The sequence below is a fragment of the Lolium rigidum genome, chromosome 4, assembly GCF_022539505.1.
Source record: "Lolium rigidum isolate FL_2022 chromosome 4, APGP_CSIRO_Lrig_0.1, whole genome shotgun sequence".
Lineage (NCBI taxonomy): Eukaryota > Viridiplantae > Streptophyta > Magnoliopsida > Poales > Poaceae > Lolium > Lolium rigidum.
In genome coordinates, this window is record NC_061511.1 from 163,609,571 (window position 1) to 163,622,859 (window position 13,289).

Below are 13,289 nucleotides of genomic sequence, written 5' to 3' on the forward strand. Positions count from 1 at the left end.
GTTGTAACGACCAGGAGAAGGTTCGTTATGCTACACACTTGTTGTGTGGACCTTCCGCATCATGGTGGGACAACATAGTAGCCGTTTATCCGGCTGGAAAAGTGTTTACCTGGGAAGAGTTTGCGAGGAAGTTCAGGGAATCCAATGTCCCTGAAAGTATTGTGGAACTGAAGCGTCGAGAGTTTGAAAGTCTCGAGCAGAAGGACAAGGCCATCCTGACTTATGTCAGGGAATTCTCAAAGCTGTCCCGGTATGCTGTTGATGAAGTCAACACCGAGGACAAGAAAAAGAAGAGGTTTTTAAGGGGGTTAAGTCCCCAGTTCAAGGTACAGCTCCGTATGATGAGAGCAACTGAGTTCCAAGAGTTGGTGGATGCAGCCATCACTCTTGAAGATGACTTTAAACAGCTGCAAGAGGAGAAGAGGAAGAAGGCCAAGTTTGAGCCTAAGAGGTAACAACAACAACAACAACAACAACAACAACAACAACAACAACAACAACTACTACTACTACTACTACTACTACTACTACTACTACTACTACTACTACTACTACTACTACTACTACTACTACTACTACTACTACTACTACTACGGAAGCAGGAAGAACCAAGCATTTCAGACTGCAAACCAAATAGTTTGCAGAAGCTGTGGACTCACAGGACATTTTGCTAAGGATTGCAAGAAGCCAAGGATCATATGCTTTGGTTGTCGTCAGGAGGGGCACATGCTGAAGGACTGCCCCAAGAGAAATACGGGAGGAGGACAATCAGGAGGAGGAGGTAGCCGAGGAGGAAACACCGGAGGGAACTGGAAGAACAAGAAACCCTTCGGCAAGCTGAACTGCACTAGTCTGGAGGAGGTGGTCAACTCCGATCAAGCAGTGATAGGTACGCTTCAGATACTCACTCATCCTGGCAAAGTACTTTTTGATACTGGTGCAACTACATCATTCATTTCTCAGCAATTCATCATCAAACATGGGATTAGTTGCACTAAGTTAGAAGCACCCATAACCATACTTTCACGGTGGGGGGGACAATAGTAGTAACCCATACCAAACAAAAACAAGTCATCATGATCAATAAGTGCGCGTTTGACGCAGACCTGTTCATTTTACCGATGAAGGACATTGATGTCATTCTTGGTATGAACTGGTTAGAAGCTAACGGAGCATTGATCGACTGTGTGAACAAGACGGTGTCTTTGAAAATCCCCGATGGAAGTAGAATGATCTACCAAGGAGACAAGCATACACAGATTGAAGTCGAGCTACAGCTGAACAGCATGAAGGAGGTGAAATTGGTAGAGATACCTGTAGTAAATGAATTCCAGGATGTGTTTCCTAAAGAATTACCTGGAATGCCACCTGATAGGGACATAGAATTCACTATCGACCTAATTCCAGGAACAGCTCCGATTGCTAAAGCACCATATAAAATGGGGCCTAAGGAGTTGAAAGAACTTAAGGAGCAATTGGATGACTTGGAACAAAAAGGATTCATACAAGAAAGTGTTTCACCATGGGGATCACCTGTGATCTTCGTAGATAAAAGAGATGGAGGAAGAAGGATGTGCGGAGACTACAGGAATTTGAACAATGTGACAATCAAGAACAAGTATCCACTTCCAAGAATACAAGATCTATTCGATCAAGTTAGAGGCACGGGAGTCTTTTCCAAAATTGATCTAAGATCCGGTTATCACCAGATTAAGATCAAGAAGGAAGACGTTCCGAAAACTTCCTTTGTTTCAAGGTATGGACATCATGAATACCTTGTAGTGCCTTTTGGATTAACCAATGCCCCAGCAATTTTCATGAATCTCATGAATAAGATTTTCATGCCATATCTAGACAAGTTTGTCATCGTATTCATTGATGATATCTTGATCTATTCCAAAGACAAAGCCGAACATGCTGAACATCTGAGGTTAGTATTGCAAACACTAAGAGAACACCAACTATATGCCAAATTCAGCAAGTGTGAATTTTGGCTGGATCAAGTGGAATTTCTTGGTCATGTCATTAGCAAAGATGGAATAGCTGTTAACCCGAGCAAGGTAGCAGCAGTTCTAGAATGGGAAGCACCCAAGACTGTCAAGGAAATCCGAGGATTCCTAGGAATGGCAGGATATTATCGGAGATTCATTGAAGGATTCTCCAAGATAGCAGGACCAATGACGAAGCTGTTAAGAAAGAACACACCTTTCGTGTGGTCAGAGGAGTGTGAGAAGAGTTTTCAAACTCTGAAAGAGAAACTCACCACGGCACCAATGTTAGCAGTTCCTGAAGTTGGCAAGGATTACACCGTGTACTGTGACGCATCCAAGCATGGATTGGGTTGCGTACTCATGCAAGATCGGAAGGTAATATCTTATGGATCGAGGCAACTCAGACCTCTTGAAGTGAACTATCCAACACATGACTTAGAATTAGCAGCAGTTGTATTTGCACTCAAAACTTGGAGACATTTTCTCTATGGAGCCAAGTGTGAGCTCTATACGGATCATAAGAGTCTCAAGTACTTCACTCAGAAAGAACTCAATATGAGGCAGAAAAGATGGCTTGAACTAATCAAGGATTATGATCGGACCATCAATTATACTCCAGGAAAGGCTAATGTTGTAGCAGATGCCTTGAGTAGGAAGAGCACTGGAGGAGTGGAACAAGAGTTATCACCGGAGTTGAGGAAGGAAATAAGCCAAGCCCAAATACAACTTTGGGAGAAAGAAGCTCATGAAGGACTATCGACTTTACAAGTAGCCGATGAGCTAAATGTTAACTTGAAGAATGAGATAATGATGGGTCAGTTGGACAATCCATTCATCGTGGAGGAGATGAGAAGGATAGATGAAGAAGACCATCAGAATTTCACCGAGGAGAATCGGGATCATTATGGTTTCAGAAAAGGATTTGTGTTCCGGATATTGCTGAAATCAAAGAAGTAATACTCCGGGAAGCCCATCAAACACCATACTGCATTCATCCGGGAAGTACAAAGATGTACATGGATCTAAAGGTGCTATTCTGGTGGAACAACATGAAGAGAGAGATAGCACAATATGTGGCGGAATGCCATACCTGCCAAAGAGTGAAGGCTGAACACCAGAGTCCGGCGGGAAAGTTACAACCTTTACCCATTCCAGAATGGAAATGGGAGGAGATAGGAATGGATTTCATCACCGGACTACCCATGACCAATAAAAAGAAGGACATGATATGGGTAATCGTGGATCGGTTGACGAAAAGTGCACACTTCTTAGCGGTAAATCAGCAGGATAAAGGAGAGAAACTCATCGATCTTTACATCAAAGAGATCGTGAGTAAACATGGAGTGCCCAAGAAGATCGTGTCGGATCGAGGATCCGTGTTCACGTCAGCATTTTGGAGGCAATTACACGAAGCTTTAGGATCCAAGTTAGATTATAGCACCGCCTATCATCCCCAGACAGGTGGACAAACTGAGAGAACTAACCAGATCCTAGAGGATATGCTTAGGGCTTGCGCCCTAGACTTCGGAGGATCATGGGAAGAACACTTGCCATTAGCAGAGTTTTCATACAACAACAGCTATCAAAGCAGCATCAAGATGGCACCGTTCGAAGCTCTGTATGGAAGGAAGTGTAGATCACCGATATGTTGGTATGAAGCTGGAGCAAGCAAGGAGTTTAATCCTGATTATGTCAAGGAAAAGCAACAAATTATTGACATTATAAGAGATAGGCTCAAGATCGCCCAAAGCCGACAGAAAAGTTACGCCGATCAGAAGAGAAGAACATGGGAGCCACAGGTTGGAGACATGGTATATCTCAAGGTGAGCCCGATGAAAGGACTTCAGAGGTTTGGAGTAAAAGGAAAGCTAAGCCCTAGGTACATCGGACCTTTCAAGATTCTGAGTCAAAACCGAGGGTTAGCCTTTGAATTGGAACTACCGGGAAGGTTATCTCAAATTCACAATGTATTCCATGTGTCGCAACTCAGAAAGTGTTTAAAGACCCCAGATGAACCAGTATCACATGAAGAGCTCGAGTTGCAACCAGATCTGACTTACATCGAGAAGCCAGCGAAGATTCTCGAGGAGAACTGGAAACAACTCAGGAATCGAGCTATAAAATATTGCAAGATACAATGGAAGCATCACCCCGAGAGGGAAGCCACCTGGGAAAAAGGAGGAAGACCTGAGGAAAACATACCCCGAACTCTTCAGGTATTACAACCACAACTTCGGGACGAAGTTTTCTTTAAGGGGGAAAGGCTGTAATGTCCCAGGTTTAGAGGCGATCGAGGGGTAGATTTTAGGAAGGGATGTGCATTGCATTGTAAATTCCGGGGAAATTTCGCGCTTTTAAAACAAAACTGCATCGAAGGGGAACAAGTTTCTCTCTCGACATCCTACAGGGTTAGGGTTTCGAGAGTGCGATGAACTTGTTCTTACTTAACTAGATTAGGGTTTTGAGAAGAGAGAAGAGAAGATGCATCACAATCTTAAGTTGTATGATTGAATTCTAAAATTAAGTTGTATGATTGAATTCAAACCAAATTTGAATTTGAGTTTCAAATTCAAACATCAAATGGTTATCACATAATTCAAACTTGAGATAATTAACAAACAATTATCATTAATCAAGATTATAAGTAATACAACAATTACATAAAGCTCATTAAGGAAAACTTGAGCTTTATTGATAATCACACACATAATACAATGTCATTACAATATCCAGAATAGATATATAAATTTACAACACATTACAAGAATTGAAGAAATAGAAAAAGAAAAAAGGAAAATTACAAGTCAATTAAATGTCCTAAACTACATTGTTGATCATCATGTAATTCTTGCTCAAGAAGATCTTGATCTTCATCTTGATCATCACATTGTCCCTGCACACACACACAAAGACCAAACAAGGATTAAGCCAAGTGGCAAAGCCACTTGGCAGGTTAGCAAGAAAAGTGAAAATGGTGGATAATATCAAGTCTGCCGAGCTGATCCACTCTCAGCCAAGACACAAGCCAGATACCAAGTATGTGCACACACACACAGCTAGGCTGCTCACATGGCTGTGTGCATGCAGCACACACACACAGTGAGTCACCCAAAGGGCAAGGTGGAGCTGTCGACCAAGGAATCAAAGGCCAACCATATAAAAGCCTTTCCACAGTAAACCCTAAGCCAAATCCATCGACAGGCTGCTCTGGGTAAGTCACCAGCAAACCAAGAACATAAGAACAGGAAGAACAGCTTACTGTTCAACTTGCTCAAACCACCATAGTACCAAATCAAGCATCACAGGCTTGCAAGGAGGAGCAGGACAAGTAATTCACATAGCACAGAAGCAAACCTCTACACCAACAAACTATCTAGGAGCTGGAGTGAGGTATAGACAAGATCATCCTGAGCAGAACCATGTTCTGCTCATACTTAAGCATTCACATGCATCACGTAAGCAAAAAGGGGAGTGAGTACCCTATTGTATCATCATCCGGCTACTAAGCCTTTTGGTGCAAGCAAATTAAAGAACAAGAAGAGGGAAATTACCCAAGGGAACATTGGCATGTCAACCGGATGACATACCAGAGAAATCCAACCTGGATTAATCCCTAATTAGCCACTCCAAATCATCTAGCACCTAAAGTCTAGCAAGCCATCAGACATTAGACAGATTATGTCTATTTTTTTCAACATCAAAGATCACTGGAAATCCAACAAGGGATTATCCAAAGAATGCACTCACCAACCACAGCAAGCCACAGAGAAGGGCTGCACCGCACTGGCATGGCCATGGAAGCAATGGCCAAGGCCAGTGGAGCACAGGAGCACAAACGCATACACAGCCAGCTTGGCGCAGCAGAGCACCAGCATGGCAGGCATCTCCATGAGGAGAAGCAGCCGCGGCCAGAGATAGAGGATGAAGAAGAAGAGCAGGCAAGAAAGAGAGAGAAGGGGAATAATGGAGGCGTGTACCTGGAGCGGAGCACCCGGCGTGCCATGGCGGCACGGCGGCACAGGCCACCCACGGCAGCGCCAAGCCGCGCCTGGCCTGACGTCGCCGAGCAAGGGCGCTCCAGCACCGCCACGGCGCCAGGGACGCCGATGAACGGCGGACCTTCACGGATCCGTGCGGCCGAGGCGCTGACGCGTTGGAGGAGAGTCGAGGAGGACACGAGCGTCAGATCGACGCGGACCACCATGACCGCCATCGAGAGGTGGTCCAGATCCACACTAGTTCGTCGCCGATGATGGCCGGAGGCGGCCGGAGCAGGGTGGCGACGGCGGAGGCGATTTTGGTGTCGCGGGAGCCCGAAAGGGGATTAGGGTTACGGAGAGGAGGAAGACGACGCGACTGGGTCGGTTGGACCGAGCCCAGTGGGCTGGTCCAACCTAACTAGCTCGGCCACCTGACAGGTGGGCCCAAGGGGCAAATCAGTCTTTTCACAATTTCATTAAAAACCGGAAACTTTGAAATTAAATAGAAAATTGATAAGAGCTCTAAAAAATAATTAAAAATATGAAAATTGATCAGCATAAAATTCTCTATCTAAATAAAATATCAAAGAGAATTTTTAAAGACAAATAAGAATAAGTCTTAATTTGATGATTTAAATAAGGATTTAAATCACACATATTATTTTCAATAAAGAAAATAAGTCCATTAATGCATTTGGACTTTAAAAACACCTTGACAACATTTCAAGGTTGTATTTACCCTAAATATAGTATCTCCAAATTATTCTTAGTATTAACCTGTTACATGAAATAATAATGACATCTGAAGGGGAACAAACCCTAAAACTCGGAATCATGCATAATTGCTTCTTTAACCATTGCCCTTATCGGACAATGATGCTATTTTCAGAAACAGAGGACAAGGGTCAGTCCACATCATCCAACTGCAAAACTTTGCAGTGTTCAGGCAAGTTCATCACTTGCTCATGTCATTTGAGTATTTCTATCAAATTACTTGCAAAGTACTAAGATTATCACTATTGCATAAAAACCAAAACCACTACTTTCATAACTATGAATATGACTATGTGGTGGGCAATGGAACCATGGATTGTGTTGATATGGTGGAGGTTCCATTGCAAGGGTTTATATCCATCTAGGATTAAACAACAAATGTCGCTAGTGATTCTTGTGCCGTAATACCCGTGTTAACCATAAGATCCGAGTGGGACGGAGTAGTCAAAAGTGTTTCCACCTCTCGTTCATCAACGGATGCGCTTTACCGTAGTACACTTGTAATCCAAGGGGGCAAGCGGTGAGGCCGGGGAGTCCTAAGTCCCCACGGCATTGTCCGTAGTACACTTGTCGCCCGAAGGAGCAAGCGGTGAGGCCGGGGAGTCCTAAGTCCCCACGGTATTGCGGTCTATGATGGGTTGCAGCTACCGGCGTAGGAATGTATGGTAGAGCCCCGCATTGACGTCGTGGTCGGGGTCCACCCTGAAATCTATGGGAATAATGGGACCGGCGTGGACCCGTGGTCGGGGCATGCAACAAAGGGTGGGTGTTCGAGGTAGCGGAGGAACATGATTGGCTAGACCTTATACCGGGCCTCACACCGAAGGAAGTGTGGACGGGAAAGCTGCCCGGTTGGCACCAAGGTTAAGATCTCTTATGGGTAAAGCAACACACCTCTGCAGAGTGTAAAGAACTCGTGACCTGTCACTCCCTGTTCCGGATATGGAACTCGCGAACGCGGCCGGAAAGGAGCTCCATGAAGTTCTAGTAAACCGGTGAAGGCCGACTGACATAGCTCTTGGAAATAAAAGCAATCTCTTGAAGAAATGTTTATCAAAACTTGCATTGGTATTAGACTTTCTCGGTCTAATATCGTAGCTAGTGCATTAAACACCTCTTATCTATAATGAACTTGTTGAGTACGCTCGTACTCATCCCAATCTTAAATCCCTTGCTTAGATTGTCTGAATCGTCTGGAGGAGGACTACGACAACAATGAAGGAGCCGAGATTATCGGCTATGAAGAACCAGACCTCTCTGGAGGTATTGAAGGCGTAGACTACCTCATAGTCTACGGAACCGGGGAGGCTTCCGGAGGAGATCAAGCCTAGAATCATCTAGTAGTGGTAGTAGCCGAGCAGCAGGAACTCTTAATACTTAGCTGCTCGAGAGAATAAATGTACAACTTAATGAGACATCTATATTGTAAGCTAAGTTGGGTTCGCCTCGAACCCAGGAGTATTCCTCTTAGGACCCAAGAGGAGCTCCGAGACGATATGTGTATGATGTTTGTAATATTAAATGAATGAGTTATGGACCTGCTATGTTCTGTTGTACTACTCTGAGGGATGTAATATTTGCGGAATGGTACTTCGTGAATGTTATATCAACGACTGGCATACTACAACATGCAGTGGTATGCAGGGTCACCACACATGATCTTCTCGTTTCTACCATCTTCTAGATTGGATCTTGGCTTGTTATTCGTTCTTGCGGTAGGGAAATTTTTGTTTTCTATGCTACGAATCCCAACAGGAAATGCACAGGAAGAACATCATGGCAGTACAAGATGGGGATACCATTGCACCAGAACAAGATCATGATAACTATAAGATCGTAATAATGGATAACTATAAGATGATGGCAATGCATAAGAACAAGGTCATGCCAATGCACAAGAACAAGATCAAGCCAATGCATAAGTACCAGATCATGCAATTCCGAAATTGGGCAATGCTCAAGTACAACAACAACAATAGATCATGCATAGTTAGTGTATTTCCTAATTTGGGCAGCCCACAAATCACACATACAGACGTTGGCAATGCCCAAACTGGGCAATGCCAAATCTAGAGCAAATCAAATTTCGAATCTACACAAAACTACTAGTGTTAACTCCGGCGGCGCTCGCCGGAGGTGCATAATCAACCGCCACTAACCATCTAGAAAAAACCCTAACCGCAAATCAAATCAACGAGATTGAAGTACTTACACTGGAGAAATCGGGGACTGGGAGTCGAAGAAGAAGGTCCTCGAGCCGCTGATGAAGACCTCGAAGCTAAAGACGAAGCGCCCAACACTGGGATTGGGGCGCCCGTGGCGGGCCAAAAAATCCCCGTCAAGTTGGCAAGGGTTAGCCCGGCGAAAGCAGGTGCCTTCCACGAAGCGCCCAACACTGGGATTGGGGCGCCCGTGGCGGGCCAAAAAATCCCCGTCAAGTTGGCAAGGGTTAGCCCGGCGAAAGCAGGTGCCTTCCATGTGGCTGCAAGCCTTGTGCACACGGTGGAATAGAATTTGAGCATTGTCGCCAAATCGTGTTTATGTCTTTCATAGCTTCTCTAAATTGGCGGATGGCCAACCCCTCTTATGTCGTATGGTAGCGGATGGGGAGGCCGTGGCAGAGGAGCGCCAGCCATAGAGGGCAACGCCGAATGGGAGTGATCGAGTGAGGATTTAGATTGTGGGGGTAGAATGGACAGTTAGGACAGTTATGTTGAACGTTTCATCTTCCGTGTTTCCCAACACGTAGAAGCTACCAAACGAGGCCCTGAAGCTCTAAAACATTTGGGAACGGCTGAAGTGACAAACTAATAAAACGAGCAACACAACATACGCCGCCATCACTAGAGTGGAGCATCAATTTGTCTATGAATCCTTATTATCTTCATTGACATCTCACACCGTGGGTCCATGTTGTGTATGCGTTGCTGTTTTCATGGTCATTCCCTATGTTTCGACATTTTGAACGGCTGTGTGCATCCTGGTTATGCAGAGGCTGGATGTAATTGCTTTCCCAAAAGTAATAAAGCATCCTTTATCGAAAAAATGTCTCGACGGGAATTACATCGAATCAAGGCTTCCATATGGTTATCTGCTTCTCCTCCGCTCCCACCAAAAAACCTGTTTGACCGAAGAGAAATGCATCTCTCTACCTTCTCTTTTTTTTTCATTTTTGTGTGAATTAAATTCAGTTATCGTAGAGTCTAATTTAAAGACATAATTTCCTGTATCCTGTATCTAGCTTTCAATGCACTATGGTGGATCCGGGACCTCCCACATGACAAATGCTGGTATGCTAGACTGAATCACTGAAGAGCACGCCGCGCCAATAATTTCCGTCGTGAGGTGGTCTCAACGACGCGTCGAACCCGCCACTGCCCCCACCTCGTGCTCTATCCGGCGCACTTGAAAAGTTCCCTATAGAGTAGGAACGGGCTTGGAGCTCAGAGTGTTGAACATCGTATTGAGCCGCGCCAGATGAAAAGGATCTTCAGAGCGCGATAAAATGTCCGGTGCGTCGCGCCCCAAAAAAATCTTTGGGGACGGCGGCTGGAAATGCTCTGAGGCCTCATCGGCGAGGAGATGAAACCCTGAATGGTTTTTCTAGATCGCCTCATCTCTCTCCTCTGTATGCACCGGTTGAGACCCCTTTTAGAGTATCTCTAGGAGCTCATCCAAATTTGATCCTCTATATCTTCATATAGAGGATCATCTATAAAGATTCATTTTTAGTTGTCCTTAATTTTTCAGTCCTTAATTTTCCAGCAGATCATCCATAACCATCTATATTCTCTCTCCTATATTTTAATACTATCCTATAACTACAATTTAACAGATTTTCTAACCTCACCTCCTCCAAACCTCACCCCCGCCTCCTCCATCGGCACCGGTAGGGCGCCCTCCCTCGCCGTCCTCCTCTCACCACGGCCACGCCCCCAACTCTCCTCCGCGGTGGTGCCCGCGACCACAAATCCGTCCACCCCGCCCCCATGCCCTCCGTCGGCCCCTGCTCTCCTACTTCCTCCCAGCACGGCGCCTGACGGCAGCTCCCTCCCATACCCTTCGGCTCTCTCCTCGTCGCCTGCAGCTTTCAATTCGTGCGGTAGGCGAGCGGAATCGCGCGGGCGAGTGAGCAATGATCCTGGCTTGGTCACCCAGATGTGGAGGACGCACCCAAGAGCTGGATGGACATCTATCGACCCATGTCCATATACATGTGCTGCTGGAGACGGGTTTTTTAGACTCGGTCCTCTATATGTCGTATAGATGTCCATTTGGATGATCTCCTGGAGATGCTCTTAATTCGTAAAATCCATTCCAAACTCGATTTTGGGAAATTTCAACTGAAACTTAAACTGGAAGATCCCATGACGAACGTGCGTACGCAAGTAATGTGCATACAACAAGTAGTGAGAAATTTTACATGGCTAAAATGTTGAGGAAGGAATCAAGTGACAAACTACTGAAACGAGCAACACAGCAAAAGCCGCCATCACTGGAGCGGAGCATCGATATCTCTAGGAATCCTTCTTATCTTCGCCGTCGTGGTCGCTGCTGCCGCGGGTGCCGTCGTCGGCGCTGCCGCAGTAGTACCTCTGGAGCGCCCTGGGCAGGTAGAAGGGCACGAGGAAGGCGAACAGGTTGGCGCCCCAGAAGGCGAGGTTGGCGACGGCGAGCACCCTCCCGGCCACGAGCCGGCGCGGGTCCACACCAGGCCCCCCGCGCTTCTCCTCCATCTCCTGCCGCAGCCACTCCCCGGCGGCGAACATCCTGCGCGCGCTGTACATGACCGGGACGGCGGCCCTGACGGGGAGCGAGAACCGCCAGGGCCAGGCGGCCGTCAGGCCCTCGGTGAAGACCTGCGAGGCGAGGAGGAACGCGTGCGGGGCCGCGTTGGCGACGCCCGTGGTGTCCCCGGACCGGAGGCCGTCGAGGATGTAGAGCGCCGGGAGCGCGGCGCCGACGAGGAAGCCGGCCGCGGTGTGCGCGCCGAGGAGGACGCGGCCGGCGCCGGCGAAGACGGGGGCCGCGGGGTCGGGCTTCCCCGGGCGCTGCGGGAAGGCGAGCGCGGCGAGGAGGACGAGGTAGGGGACGAGCAGGACGGCGAAGGCGATGTCGGAGAGCGGCACCGTGGTGGAGAAGGCGAGCACCGCGGCCGCGCCCAGCGTGTTGAGCTGCTTGATGGAGAAGAGGTAGTAGTGGTGGTGCGGGCGCGCCGTGGGCGAGGTCGGCGTCGGGTGCAGCGGCGGCGGCGGCTGCCCCATCGACGGCAGCGTGATGCCGCCGCCCGCCGTCGGGCCGACGCCGCCGGACATGAGCAATTACCTACCGGAGAGATCGGTCGAGCGCGGTGTTTGTTTGTTGCGATGCGAGCTGGTAGCGGCGGCGTTGGCGAGTGAGTGAAGTGTCTCCGGTGCAGGAGGCGGCTTAAGGCGACGGCTGTGTGGCATGCGTGGCGCGCTCTGGTGCTCGGCTCGCCATGGCGCGCCGCGTGTGGAATCTTTGCATTATCCTACTGACCTCGGACTCGGAGCCTGTGAAGAACAGCGCAGCTCGGGTGAAGCTACGTGTTCCCGGCGTGTCGTGCAGGGACTTGCTGGGAAGGCCAAATAAAGTACCCAGGAACTTTCTGGAAACAAGGTGATTCGGAGGATGAAACCACGAGCAGGTACTGATAGATTCAGCTACTGATGGCGCCTTTCCGGAACCAAAACCTTCCACTTGTATTGGTGTCTTCCGAAGACTGATGAGTTGGGATAACAGGGTTCTGACACTTGTTTCTCTTAAATGTTACACTCCCACATTTTTGTATGTTGAATTACTCATATACTCCTTCGATTTATATTACCTTATCGCTAATATGAATATATCTAGAGCTTAAATGTGTAAATTACTATGGATCAAAGAGAGTAGAAATTTTCATGATGGATTAAACCACGGTGTGCAAAGCAAAGATGTTTGGGGTCTAGGAATCCTCAATACAAGATCATGAAGATCACGCTTATGCTGAAATGGATTTTAAAACTCTACCAATACAAGCAGAGCAGATTGTGGCTAAATACTTGGGTGGCGGAGGTATTTTCTCAAAGTGTCCACCCGTGGCTCTCAGTTATAGAATAATATTCAGAAGATTAAATGGTATTTTAAAGCATGTGGTGCATAATGGGAAATAGAACTTCTTCATAAGGAGAGTGCACACCCATTTTAGCAGACCGCTTGGTCTAGCTCAGATGGTGGAATGGGACACCTGTGTCGGGAAATTCAGGTCGTCTCGTCGTCGACTTTAGAGGACTCCGTATTGTGGTCTCTAGAAACCTCTAGCACATATTCAACTAGATCGGTGTACTTGAGTCTGTCGCATGGGACATTGGGACGGTTGTTACTTACTTTAAGAAAATGTGGCATACTAGGGTTCCCATAAGATTAAAGTGTTCCTATGGCAACTCATTAGGGGGAGGCGACCCTTTAGTCCACAAGTGGACAAGCGTCATGGCCCATGGAATGAGGTTTGCATGTTCTGTGGTGAGACTGTAACCACAGCAAG

At 47.0% G+C, this 13,289-nt stretch overlaps 1 protein-coding gene across 1 annotated transcript; it reads right to left on the reverse strand.

The window, feature by feature from the left end:
* Window positions 1-11,262: 11,262 nt before the first annotated feature.
* LOC124647738 lies at window positions 11,263-12,060 on the reverse strand. Its single transcript, XM_047187624.1, has one exon. It carries the CDS (start codon window positions 12,058-12,060, stop codon window positions 11,263-11,265), a length of 798 nt encoding a protein of 265 aa, XP_047043580.1.
* Window positions 12,061-13,289: the final 1,229 nt, after the last annotated feature.

What these genes read in the sequence shown, in the direction of transcription:
- LOC124647738 (XM_047187624.1), bottom strand. Translation starts at nt 12,060, where the DNA reads ATGTCCGGCGGCGTCGGCCCGACGGCGGGCGGCGGCATCACGCTGCCG.